Source organism: Notamacropus eugenii, chromosome 1, assembly GCF_028372415.1.
Source record: "Notamacropus eugenii isolate mMacEug1 chromosome 1, mMacEug1.pri_v2, whole genome shotgun sequence".
NCBI lineage: Eukaryota > Metazoa > Chordata > Mammalia > Diprotodontia > Macropodidae > Notamacropus > Notamacropus eugenii.
In genome coordinates this window covers 125,900,933-125,915,311 of record NC_092872.1, presented here as the reverse complement: position 1 = coordinate 125,915,311, position 14,379 = coordinate 125,900,933, and the positions used below count along the sequence as shown (strand labels likewise).

General features: G+C 36.1%; 1 protein-coding gene across 11 annotated transcripts in view; it reads left to right on the top strand.

The window, feature by feature from the left end:
- HERC1 (HECT and RLD domain containing E3 ubiquitin protein ligase family member 1) overlaps positions 1 to 14,379 on the top strand; it is a 195,637-nt gene that overhangs the window by 82,073 nt on the left and 99,185 nt on the right. For all 11 annotated transcript variants that reach the window (XM_072613461.1, XM_072613495.1, XM_072613513.1 and 8 more), the window contains exons 26-30: positions 7,814 to 8,082; positions 8,718 to 8,933; positions 9,901 to 10,021; positions 10,895 to 11,132; positions 11,289 to 11,482. In XM_072613461.1, the coding sequence (XP_072469562.1) occupies positions 7,814 to 8,082; positions 8,718 to 8,933; positions 9,901 to 10,021; positions 10,895 to 11,132; positions 11,289 to 11,482 (1,038 nt within the window). The remainder of the gene's footprint in view (positions 1 to 7,813; positions 8,083 to 8,717; positions 8,934 to 9,900; positions 10,022 to 10,894; positions 11,133 to 11,288; positions 11,483 to 14,379) is intronic.

Genomic DNA, 14,379 nt, shown 5'->3' with positions numbered 1-14,379 from the left:
ATAGTCACTTTTTGTTTAGCTTTGTGAATGGAAGTAAGGAGAGCAGATCGGTATGAGATACACCAAAAAAATGATCATTTGAAAGTAATTCATAACATTAAATTCTCTTCTTCCAATATTCCACATAGCAAAACTTCTTTAATTGGCACCTCTCTTAAACTTACTTGTGGTTATAGTTAGAAAAATCTCTGTGTTGAAAAATTTTCTGTATCAGCAATCTTTAAAAAGCCTATATTGGAACGTTTCTCTTGGAAGATTTTCAAAATTTTTTGAATTTAAAAATGAAGTGTCCCCTCCTTTCCTTTCCATAAATTTTTGTGTGCACACACACAAATACACACCCACACACACATACACACACACACGCACACACACACACACACAGAGGTAGTATAATACAGTGGAAGGATTACTTGCTCTTGAGTCTGAAAAACCTGAGGTCACTTCCCACCTGTGACAGTTATTACTTGTGTGTCACTTTGGGCCAGCCATGTAAGCTCACTGGGAATCAGTTTCCTCATCTGTAAGTTGAGGTGATTGTGGATGAGGTCCTGTGAGGTCCCTTCAGAGTTTTCATCTAGGCCCTATGATTTTTCAATATACAAATACCCCTTAACTTTTTAATTTATGTTTAATGTCTGTTAAAATCTAGGAAACTAAAATGCTTTTTGGGGAGGAGGGTTGGTAAAATGTCTTTGTTTTAGTACCTTTGGAGTTCCTTTAAGTTTTGAAACATTAGACCTTATTATGCTGTTCCATGTGGAAAAGTAAAGGAATTGAACCCTTATCTCAAAATTTGATTATAAATTTCATTTTTGATCCAAATTAACTCGAGCTGCTCTATAAAAGCTGTATACTTGTCAGCAGTAGTATATAGTTGAAAATGGTAGAAATAGAGAAGAAAAAGTATAGCAGTCTGGAGAGAAGGTCAGTCAAATCGGGATCTTTATGAATAAGTTATCAAACAAAATTTTTATGGACTTCTAAAAATAAAATGTCCCTAGGATTTACTTACTGCACAGTGTAACTTCTAAATATTTATCCTGATTAACCATAATTAAACCATTTCTGCTGATTTTTGTTTGTAAAGATCAATAATAATTATGACCTGCATTTATATGATAATTTAAGGTTTGCCAAGTACTTGATATACATTTTCTCATTTGGGACTCAGAATGACCCTGTGAAATAAGTGCAATTGGTAACGTTACTACCCTTTTTACACATGAAGATATTAAGCTGGAGATTTAGAGAGGCCAAATAACTTACCATGTCAGTCACAGAGCTGGGACAGAGGTAGGCTTTGAATCCTGCCCTGTACTGTGCTACCTCTGGAATGTCTGGTAAGGAAAAAGAAAGTTCAGAAGTAATATAAGTAATTATTTTTTGATATTACATATCCTAGCATCTAGGAATTTAGATTATAACTTCTTATACTGTGAAAAGCATGTGGGGAATTAATTCCCATTAAATTGCATCACCTTTAGTGATGATACTTTATCTTGGAGAATTGCCTTAATGAAAACATTCTGTTATTTGATAAATAAAAGCTAACATGAGGTAGTAATACAGTAGAAAGAAACCTGAGTTTGGGATTGGGACTCCTGACTCAGTTCTTCACCAGTTGTGTGACCTTGGACAGCCTTCTTAATCTCTCTGGATCTAGGTTTTCTTATCTGTAAAATGTAGCTTTTTGACTAGATGATTTCCAGGGTTCCTTCTAGTTTCAAGATGTTATATCCCATCACTGGCATATTTTCAAGTAAAAAGCTTACTTTTTACAGGAAGTAATTTTTTCTTTTGAAGTGCTCGGCATATGCAGAATGTTACCCTCTTACCTTGAAGTTGTTGTGGTGAAAGCACATGAACTTTTCTTTGATTACTGCAGCCTACTGCAGGACCTACTTTCAAGTAGTTGTACTTGTTTGCCAGCAGCTCCATGGCTCTACATATGTTTAGAATTTTTTAGAGCCATTCAAACCATTTATATTGTTAATTCTGTATCTGATGTAAGCATGATAAACTTTGGCCTGTGAAGATATTAATGTGTGTATTTTTCATTTTTTATATCACTCCTAATTTTGAGGAAGAAATTGCATACACACACACACACACACACACACACACACACACACACACACACGCACCCACACACACACATTTTTCCATGTAATTTGATCCCCTGGCTATCTACATTTTTTAGCAAGAATAGTCCCAAACTCTTGAAATCTTCTTAGTAGGAGTAGTCTAAGTATGAATTGTGTTTAGGTGACTCGTTTTTCCTGAAAGTAATTGGATCAGTGGATGGAAGAACTAATGAGTGCTGATAACTTTTCAGATCTTTATTAAGCCTTCATAGGCTTCCTTCTGAAAGAAACTGTTGATGGTGATCTGCACGGCAGTCTGTCCTGGGTGAAATTACGTTTTGGACTGCCAGCATTTCTGCTTCTGCAATTATGTTGCTGTTATGATTAAGCACCCCTTTAAAAAAGTAGGATATATAGCTATTTTTATATACCCAGTTTATATATCCATTATATTTTATCTGTCCACATAAGAAAGAGAAAAATTACGTGTGTAAATTTATTTGCTTATGTTTGCTTTTCAAAGTAATCAAAGCAAAATTCTGAAAGCTGCCTATAAATTCAAAAGTTATTCAATTCAGAACAAATGGAGCATCTTAAAAGTAACGAGTCCTTTTTAATGATATGAAATATGTCAAATGGAGCACTGTTTTTGGATTTGAATGGTGCTTAAAATTCCTGTATTTAGGTAAAGTCTGTCTGATCATTCACACATTGTCATCCTTTTTTGTAAATTGATCTGCTCTTTCTGACCTCTGCTACTTTTCTGTGACCCAAATGAAGTCCTTTTCAGGAGCTCAGTTTTCCTTATTTGTAATATGAGGCTATTTGATTAAGTTCTAAATCATTTGATGCTATGAGGTTCTCAAATGTAGACTGAAACATTCATAGTAAACATTCATTGTGAAAATAAAGTTAAGAAGCAGCATCTGTGGGGGTTTTTTGCTTTGTTTTTTGAGGTCCTTAAATTTAGTAATACAGCCTTGTTAAGATAAACTTTGGAAGTAACTGTTTCAAAATTTGTACTACTTGGTATATCATGTATGAGTGATATACCATTGTAAGTATGCATTTCAAGTTGGGGTTATATGAAGAAAGAAAAAGATGATAAACATTGTCTCCTGTGTGAAATGTTTGCTTTTGTCTTCTGATTCTCACATGGTAGTGTACTTACTCCTTTTTGGCCAGTTGAGCCCCAGAAAAAAGAAGAGCTCCAAGCAAGTACATGATGGCATGTTTCCTTTTTCTCCTTCTAGCTTACCTACATATTTTATGATTTATAAAGTATGGATTGCAGCCATGCCACATTCATTTAGAAAATTCCATTTTAGGAACTAAGTTATAAGGATAAGTAAACATTTAGTATTTCCCCACAAAATTTTAAAACCATGAACTGTATTGTGTTTTCTTATGTAGTGACAATCTTAAGAATTCATTGTTTGGAGAGAACTGGGCTTTTGGGGCCAAACACATTATAGAAATTTTTTGATGCATCTTTTCATGCCCTTTTTTGTGTAATCAGAACTTACCTGATTACTCTAATACAATTTTCCAAAAGAGTGAGTACTTCTCCATGTTGCATTTATTTGTTTCTAGATTTCAGTTTTTAAAAGTATTTTTGGTAAAAAAAAAAAAAAAAAGTTGCTGAATGAACTTTTTTTTCACATTTTCATTTTGCAGCTTAGAGAACATTATTTTTCTTGATCTTTCTTTTACTAGTTGTTATTAGAATTATACTAGATTTTTCCTCTGACTTAGTAAAAAGATTGGATTTTGATCTTGATTAGTTATTTAGCATTTTCAGAGATCTTGGTGCAATATACTCTAACCCTTTATCATTAGCTGATGTTGAAAATTGAAGTTTCCATCGTATTGGTGAGGAAAGTATGAATCAGTACAAAAATACTAAGGATCACTTCTATTATTGAAGAATGGATGCTGTCCTGTTAACTTGGGTCTGTCACTTAACTTCTCTGGTTTTCAGTTTCCTCATCTGTAAATTGAAGTCAGTCAGTAAACATTTATGAAGCTTCTTCCAGGCTCTTTGTGAAGCACTGGGGATATAAAAAGAGACAAAAGACAATCCATTCCCTCAAAGAGCTGACAGTCTGATGGTGGAGATGAGATAATAAGCAAACAAAAACGTACAAACAAACCCTAATATAGGGTAAACAGGAAATAAGAGAAAGTACTAGAATTAAGAGAAGTTGGAAAAATCTTCCTGTAGAATATGGGATTTTAGTTGGGACTTAAAAGGAAGCTAGGAAAGCCAGTAGGTGGAGATAATGAAAAAGAACATTCCAGGCATGTCAAACAGCCAGAAAAAATGCCTGGAGCAGCCAGAGGCCAGTGCCACTGAACTGAAGAATACCCTTACTGGGAGTAAGTTAGAAGAAGATTGGAAAAGTAGTAGGGAGCTAGGTGATGAAGAGTTTTGAAGTATTTGATCATAGAGGTGATAGGGAGCCGTTGGAGTGAATAGGGCAAGGATATGGTTGAACTTGTTCTTTAAAAAAAATATTGTGGCTGAATGGAGGATAGGTTGGAATGGGAAGAGACTTAAGGTAGGCAGCAGACTATTGTAGTCATTCAGGCATGACGTGATGATGAGGACCTGCACTAGAGAGGTAGCATTGTCAGAGGGAAGGGTAAGGTGAATTCGAGATGTTGCAAAGGTAAAATTGACAGACACGGGCAACCGTTTGAATGTGAGGAGTGAGAGAGAGTGGAGTTGAACTGACATCTACGTTTTGAGCCAGAGGGATGGGAGAATGGTGTTGTTGCTCTCTGCACTAATAGGGGAAAGTAATCTATGGGGAGGGTTTAAGTTCACTTTTCAATATATGGAGCTTAAGATGTCTACTAAACATCCAGTTCAAGATGTTTGAAAGGCACGTGAAACTGAAGGTGAGCAGAGGTGTTGGGGCAGGATCGGTGGACTTGAGAGTCATCAGCATAGAGATGATAGCTAAATGCATGGCAGTTGATGAGATGGCCATTTATGGCAAGAGGGCCCAGGACAAGGACCCTGAGGGATGCTTAGGCTCGGGGAGTGATATGGATGAAGATCCATCAGAGGACATGGAAAATGGGAAAGTGGGAGGGATCCTGAAAACCTAACGGGAAGAGAGTAGCAAGAAGAGAGTGATCAGCAGTGCTAAAGGACACAGAAAGATTGAAAAAGACCATGGATTTGGCATGTAAGAGATCAGTGGTAACTTTGAAGAGAGCAGTTTTGATGAGATGATAGCCAGAAACCAGATTATAGGGAGACCCTGTTGTAGGCTGCTTTTTCAAGTTTAGCCACAAAGGCGGAAGGTATAAATCTGTATCTATACATACATATCTATAGATATAGATATATATGACGAGAGTTAGCAGGGACTGAATAATCCTAGTGAGAATGGGGATGGCAGAGGGACAATCTATTGGAGGACACAGGATGGGATAGGATCATTTGAGTAGGTAGATGGGTTAGCCTTGATAAGGAGCAAGACCACCTCATCATGTGAGATGTAGTACACAGGAGGAAGGAGTGACAGAAGGCACCTGAGTGATAGCAAATGAGGATGAGGGGAGAAGAGGAAGCTCACTATGAATGGCCTGATTCTCAGGGCTGTCCTTGGCTCTTTGAAAGAATGAAAAAGCATTTTTACTATGTGGAAAGCATTCTGCTAAGGGGCTGGGGATGCAAAAGAAAAGCACTTCAATCCATACTCTCAGGGAGCTCAAATTCTAATAGTGAGGAAGACAACTCATATAGGAGATTTTAACTGGAAAAGCCCAGTTGTCCTGAAGATGCAGAGGGAAGGCAGATGATAATCTATCTGCATTAATAATTCTGTATGAATCTAAATGTAAGTAACATTTCTTATGTATTATTAAATAAGAACATATGTATTAGGAATTAAAAAGGAAATTATAATTCTTAAATTTGTTGAAAAATCACATCAAAACATAAAAGAGGGAATAGAACATTATTGCTCTGAATTTTGGGATGGGGGAAATGGAATGTATTCTTTTTTGTGTATTCATAGCATTATTTATCCCTTTATTATTGAATACATTATATTATGATATTTCACATTTTTGCACCATTTATTTTCTCATCTGTAGGAATAAATGTTTAGCTACATAATACACATTGTGAATTTGCTTTGCAAAATAGTTTTAACTTTTTTCTTAGTAAGTTGCTCAAAGCTTAGCTTAATTTTTATTTGTTTTCAAAATCTAGAAGGCAGTTAAGCTTTGTGTTGCAAGTTGGTTATTTGCAGCTTAATGAAAATTAAGATACACATAAATTATTTGAAAATAATTGAATAATTTGAAAATAATTTTAAATATGCTTGGGGTTTTTTTCCTAAAAAATTTTAGCTTATTTTTAAGCCCTAACACTTTAGGAGTTTTCAAATGAAACTGTTGACATACAAATGTTGCTAATCTTGCAGTAGAATTTTGAATTTCGTATGGCATTGGCTCAGGTCCTTCTGAGGATGATTAATGAAGTAATGTGAAAATAGTTTACTTACCAAATCTCTTCCATGTAGTTATGGTGACAAATACAACTGATGTACTTGCCTCTTGCATTTGTTACCTTTACATGCATTCCTAATGAAAAAGTAGGGTAATGTTTTGGAATTAACTCCACAAGTATAATATTTTATGTGCACTTAGGGTAAATTGACACTTTGCATACACATTAAAATCAATGTTGGAAACCTCCAGGACATTTTTATTATGCTCTTGAATTTTAGAATTTCTTTGAAGTCTACTTTAAACATTTTAAGCGTAGAATAGGAAATGCTTAATGGTAAAATGAATGATGTTTCACTTATCATGTACCTTGTGGTACCACTAGATAGATCATTCCATGGTAAATCTTTCATCTTGACTGTGAAACTGCTTCTTTGCTGCCTGCAGGTAGTAATTTTATAAACTCCAAAATATATACGCATTATACGCAATAAATGAAAATAGATATTCCATGTATAAATAAAACAAACATCAGATGTCTTTTCTGTGTTACTTTCACCTTTCATCATTCATTTTTTCATTACAAAATATAAAGACACATTGGGCTATTTTATCCTTATAAGCAATACTTTCAAGAAAATCCTTCCATTAAGATAAGATCTTACCAGTATGTCCACACTTGGTGTTTTCTTCTGGAATGCATTTTTCTTTATCGTGTTTATCTTTGTTTGACTGCATGGTGTTAGAAGCAGCTAAATAGAGTGCTAGACTTGGAGTCGGGAAGACCCGAATTCAAAGTCCGTCTCAGTCATGTATCCTCCTTTTACCACAGTTTCCTCCATTGCAACACTGAGATTACAGTAGCACCTGCCTCCAGGCCTTTTTGTGAGGAAAAAAATGAGATAATATTTGTAAAGCGCTCTGCATACCTCAAAACACTACGCACATTCCAGCTGTTGTGTTTAAGCTAAACATTTTGAGAACGCCCGCAGCCTTTTTCTTTTGTCGGCTTTTTGCTGTAGCACACATAGGGTTAAACAGTAATACAAGCAGGAATTTTTTCTTAATTCATCACATTGCTCCAGTTTGTATTTTAACTGCAGTTGCTTGGATTCACCAGATGCATGCTTTTGTTTTAAAACATGACTATCCATTTTTCACTGGTTGTAATACTAGCAGCATTCAGTCCTCATCTAGTTTCAGAATATGTTTTCTGCATACTGGAATTAATACAGACTTATTATTTGTGCGTGTAGGACCTGTGCACAGTCAAATGGAACCTTTGAGTGACTCCTGGACTCACCTGAAACACAGCAGAGACTGGTTGTTTAGCTCCTCTTACTCATTTGAATATGATTTTGACCTTACTAAGGCCCTTGGAGTTCATACTTTGATTGAAAATGTGGTCAGCTTTGTAAGTGGAGATGTGGGGAATGCCCCAGGTTTTAAAGAACCAGAGGAAAGTATGTCCACAAGTCCCCAGGCCTCAGTCATTGCCATGGAACAGCAGCAGCTAAGGGCAGAGGTAAAGCATCTTTATTTCTTCAAAATTAATTCTGTTTTGGATTTTTGAAACTTGAAGTGAACAGTGGCATATAAAATATGTGCCCTCATTCCCACTATGATGATTTTAACTGTAATAAAACAAAATAGCAATTTATTGGATCGAGAATTGAAACTTAAAAGTATGATTGTCATAGATATTTGGCTATTGAATACAAATGAGGCTTCCTTGATTTTATGGAAATAAAGTGAATACTGGTTTGTAGCCATGAGAGTATGACTTGGATTTTGGAGGCTTAGCCAGTACATCTGAGTAAAAAAGGACAGAATAATTAGAATAACGGAATATTGTCCATTCAGAAGATTTTGGCCAGAAGTCTCCCAGAAATGTTCCATTTTTGCCCACCTTTGTAAAGTTTTCTCAGAACTTTCTTAGTTGACTTTTTCTCAGATATTAAGGTATAATGTTGACAGATTTTCATCAGGTTCTTTGGTGAAAATAGTTAAGGATGTGAAAATGAGAACTATGTTATGGAATAAAATATTTTAAATGTTAGAATTAAATTTTAAATATGATAACCTTTGATATGCATTTGCCTTGTTGCTTTGTTCAGTAGAGAAACTGAAAATCTCTTCCTTTTAATTTGTTTATTAAAGCTTCGCTTGGAGGCCCTTCACCAGATCCTAGTTCTGCTGTCTGGAATGGAGGAGAAAGGCAGCGTCCCCTTGACAGGAAGCAGGCAAGGGTCAGGATTTCAGTCGTCCTTGCTTCTTACATCAGTTAGACTGCAGTTCCTCGCTGGCTGTTTTGGTTTAGGAACAGTAGGACACGCGGGAGCCAAAGGAGAAAGTGTGCGATTACATCATTACCAGGTAGGACCGTTTACGTTTGTGTCCTTAAAATAGGTTCTCATTTTGCTGGTTTTATAACCACATTTTATACTTTCTAAAGTTGAAGTTTAAAAATACAAAGTATTATCTGAGTTTTCTGTAATCCTAGGTGGGTAGATTTTTGGAGGAAGTTTTTAGTATTTCATGCAATAATCTTTCCAAATGGTTTTCTGTTCTAAGTTTATTTGGGCAGAAGTTTCCTGTTTGCGTATGGTAATGGGTATATATATGTCTATTTCTTTTAGTCTAGGGAATTTTAGTTTTAATTAAGCCAGCTTGGAGTTTTCATGATCCACATTTTTTTCAATTTATGTATTTTTAGTTTTCAAGATTTACTTTCATAAGATTTTGAGTTCCACATTTTTCCTCTGCCTCCCCTTCCTGAGACGGCATGCAGTCTGATAGAGGCTCGACGTGTACAGTCGTATGAAGCATATGTCCACATTGACATGATCAGATTCTTTTTTCCAGCATTCTTAAACATTATGAGAAGTATTTATTAAAAGACGACATGCATCCAGAGCACTTAGGTTAAAATCCTATACCTGATACTTATTTAGGTGCACGATCCTGAGGAAACTATTTAACCTGGAAGTTCAACTGCAGGCAGTGGGCTAGCATTTATCTGATAAGTCATAGGCTATTGGAAGGCAGTTCGCACAGAATTTGTCTTCATTAAAATCATAGATCTTTTGGGTATTCACATATTTGCAAATCGTAGGAAAGAGAGTAACCCCAAGAAATGTTAAAAGTATAAAATCTGGTACAATTGGAGTTAAGTATTTTCATAATAATGTATGCATATTGTTTATATGCTCCTGTTTATAAAGCTTTCAGAGGAGAAGCAGACTCTGACACACTGTGGGGAACAAATGAATCATACAATTTCTACAAGGGTAGGGGTTGGCATTGCTGTTAATAAAGAGTAAGTTACTATTTTTTAACTTAGGATGGCATCAGAGCAGCTAAGAGAAATATTCAGATTGAAATTCAAGTGGCTGTACATAAGATTTATCAGCAGTTGTCGGCAACTTTAGAGAGAGCCCTGCAAGCAAATAAACACCACATTGGTGAGTGAACTTCCGGTGAAACTTCAGGTGCACGTGACAGTTGGTCCTGAGTTTACAGATGTGGATTTGCCATCATTGTAACATTAGTGGATGGATTTGTAGGGAAACAATTCATCTGCATCATGTATCCCTCCAGGAGAATTTCTCATCTAGTCGTTATGTTCAAGCTGCTTCTGTGTGCCAGACAGTTGAGGGCCAGGTGTTTAGGATACAGGGACAACAATCAAACAGTACCCTCAGAGGGCTTAATGTTGTATTGGAGAAGGCAAATATGTACATTTTTAGGTATGTACAAAAAAGATTTAGAATACTGGATGGGGAGGGATGATCAACAAAGGTTACATGTAGGAGGTGGAACTTGAGCAAGGTCTTGAAAGGGAACCAAGAATTGTAAGAAGTGCAGATGACGAGGGAGTGCATTCTCAGCATGGAGGATGGCCATCTGCAGAAATGGATTATGTAGTGTGGCTGATGAAGAAAGTCAAGAAGAAGCCATTTTGGCTGGACTTGAGAGTGGGTCAGGGAAGTTGGGATCAGATTGTAAAGTGCTTTGGATGTCAAATAGAGGAGTTGGTATTTGATAAGAGGGAAACAGTAGAGTTTGGTGGAGGAGTGAGATGCTTTACAAAAGTCATTTGGTTAGTGTATGCTCCTTAAGAACAGGGACTGTTTTTGATTTTTGTCTTTATAGCCTCACTGCCTAACAGAATAGTGCTGTACACGTACAGTAGGTGCTTAGTAAATGCTTATTGAATTGGCTATTTAACCACTAGTTTATAAGAAAATCATGCTTTATGAGTTTTATATATATACTCTACTGTTTTCACCCTTAGAGACTGCTCTCTAATTTAATCTTTTTACCTTGTTTTTTAGAAGCTCAGCAGCGTCTCCTCTTGGTAACAGTTTTTGCTCTGAGTGTTCACTACCAACCTGTTGATGTTTCTTTGGCAATTTCTACTGGACTCTTAAATGTACTGTCACAGTTATGTGGCACAGACACTATGCTAGGGCAGCCTCTGCAGCTGTTGCCCAAAACTGGCATTTCTCAGCTTAGCATAGCTTTGAAGGTAGCCAGTACAAGACTGCTACAGATTCTGGCCATTACCACTGGGTAAGCATTTTTCTTTACTGTGCCTGTTCCTTCATTTTTAGTAGCCCTAGCTTTTCCTAAACACTTAACTTTTAGTAGAATATATAAATTTTCTTTTTCACATTAAAACGTTTTTCAAATTGTATGTTCTATTGTTTCCTCTGACCTCTTCTTTAGCACCTATGCTGACAAACTGAGTCCTAAGGTAGTGCAATCCTTGCTTGATCTACTGTGTAGTCAGTTGAAGAATTTGTTGTTACAAGCTGGTGTGCTGCTTATGGTTTCCTTTGGAGAAGGTGAAGAGGAAGAGGAGAAAGAGGAAGAAAAAAAGGTGGACCCTTGTGGAGATCTAGAGAAGAGAGACTTCAGAGGTATCTTGTAACCTTAAAAATGTTTCATTGATGTCTTTTGTAATAATTTACTTGTCATATTTGTCCAATAATGGGAGTACTGACTTAGAGGGTATGCTCAGTTTAATCACACTTTTTGCATAATTCCAAACTCATATTGAGAACTGTTGGATCATTTTCCAGTTCCACCAACGGTCCACCATGAACTATACACATTTTTTTCATCTCTGCCACTTTGTATTGAAGTTAAACCTTGTTTTAATTAGAATTACTCTTAACTGTTAGAGTATATTTTTGTGTGGTCATTTGGAAACTCTTCCTATTTCCTAAATACTTATCTCTTGGAGACTCTCTCTTGATATTATTTATTTGTGCCAGTTCTCTATTTGGGATGTTGGATTTTTATCACTGATGGTTGCAAATATTTTTTCCACTCTTCTCTTTCTCTTCCATCCCTGTCTTCATTGATCTATTATTCATTGATGTAGGCTTTAAATTTTTTTTAGTCACAGTTTTCTATATTATCTGTTCCTTTGTCACTTGTTTGATTAAGAATTTTCCTCCTACTCATTGTTGTAAGGAGTACCTGATTTCTTATTTTATAATATTTTTATTGTGTGATAGTTTATACTCTGATCATATCTCCATTTGGAGTTTATTGTGATCTATAGTGTAAACTATTGGTCCAATTCTGGTTTCTTCCAAATTTTCATTTCCAGTTTTTCCAGCAGTTCTTGGCAGAAAGGGAAAGGCCCTTCAATAATTTGTATTCTTGAGCTCATGAAACGCAGGACTATAGTTTTTGATTGCTCCTGATTTTTTATCGAGTTCTGTTTTGTTGATTTATGTTGTTTAACCAGGACCACTATGTTTTTGTGACTCCTGCTTTGTGATATAATTTGAATTCCAGTAATGCTAGGCTTCTTTCATTTATATTTTTTTCATCATTTCCTATGAAATTATGATCTTTAGTTTTTACGAGTTCTAATAAGGATCTCTTCAGTCCTTTGGGTTAGAATTAAATCTTAAATTTACTTTTGGTCGTGTTGTCATATGTATTATACCACAAGCAGGGTGCATCAGTCTGATGTATCTCAGTCTCCCTCTGTTACCATAAAGTATTTTTGCTATGGTTGTACTTACATAAATCTTGTATATTTCTTGGTGGATTAGGACCCTCCTACTTTATACGTTAGGTGCTGATTTGGAATCAGATTTCCCTGACTATTTCTTCCTGAGTTTTAGAAACACTTTAAAATGCTTATGATTTTCATGGCTTTGTTTTTATGTCTTGCAACCTTATTATAGCTACTAGTTTTTCAGTTATTATTGTCTGTTAATTTATTGGGGTTTTCTAAATACCTGATCATGACATCTGCAAATAGGGATTTTCATGATTTTTTATGATCGCCTTAAATCATCAATTGTCAAATACTTTCTCCCCTTTAGCTAGAAGATGATATTTTTTTTTACCCTTCTTAAATTAGAAGCTTTTGGCGTTGCTGACCATGATTCATCTTTATTTGACATTTGAAGTTTTACAAAGCACTTTAGTACTATAACCTTGTGAAGTAGGCAGTGTCAGTATGATTGTCTCTGTTTTACATGTGAGGTCCAGTGACTTACCCAAGGTAACTTACATAGCAAATCAGTAAATATAGATTAAGCCCTTATTATGTGCCAAGCACTATGCTAAGCATTGGGATAAAAAAACAAAAATAAAGATAGAGGACAGTCTTTGTCCTTGTGGAGCTTACAATCTCATTGAGAGACAACATGCAATTAATTATGTTCAAACAAGCTATATACAGGATAAACCAACTATAGTCAACAGAGGGAAGGCACTGAGATTGAAAGAGATTGTGAAGGGCAGCCTGTAGAAGGTGGACTTTTACCTAGGACTTGAAGGAAGCCAGAAGAAGTCAGTGGACAGAAAATGCCCAGCGTTGGGAGATGGAGGTCTTGTTGGAGGAGCAGCTAGGAGGACAGGGTCAGTGGTTTGCAGAGTTTGTGTTAAACTATAAAAAGACTTATCTAGTAAATAGTGGAGCTGGGTTTATTGAATTTCTGTTATATATTAATTTTAATCTATCACTATAGTTCCTTGCAGTGCTCAGTATTTCCAACACACAATAGGATAATTTTGGTGTCATAGTTTACATTTCCTGTTAACTTAGCAGTTGGATGAGCGTACTATTTTGTTTTAGAAATTTTTGATATGGGGCTAAAACTCTTCTAAGACTTAGAAAAGCTGACTTGAACCTACCAACATTATAGGCCTTCCAGGGTGGATCTATTGGAGTAAATAGAGTTCGGGGCCTCCTGCATTTTCCTAAAGAAAAACCTGTTTTTCTCTGGTTTTGTCTGAGGTTTCCCTGGAGACAGGTAACTCTTCCCATCTGATATTTTGAAGGAGAGAAACAGAGCCCCAGGCTAAATTCTAAAATAATTGTAGTTCTAAATTCTAAAGCAGTAAAAGTGGAACTTCTCCTTGTCTTCTGCTTTTGTCTGTACCTTTTCTCTCTTTCTGTATGCTCTCTCTTTCTTCACTCTTCTAGGTCAGGGGGAGTGGAGTCTTTGTGGCCCCGAGTCTCTTCTTAAAGAGCGTGCTACTGTTGCTCAGCTCTGTTAGCTTCAGCCTTTCACATGAGATCATATCTGTAACATGCTTATCTTAGCACAGTGTCTGGTACCCAGTAGACCCTTCATAAATGCTAGTTACTTTTTAACCCTGGATGAAGGAGCATAAACTCCAGCTGCAGAAGGGAGTGAGGAGCTCTTGGGTTCAAACTCCACCTCTCATACTTACTGTTTGACCATGGGCAAGATTCTCAGCCTCTCTGAGCTTCTGTTTCCTCATCTATAAAATAGGTAGAATGTTGTTTATCTTCAGCAGATGTGTAAATCTTTAGATTTTC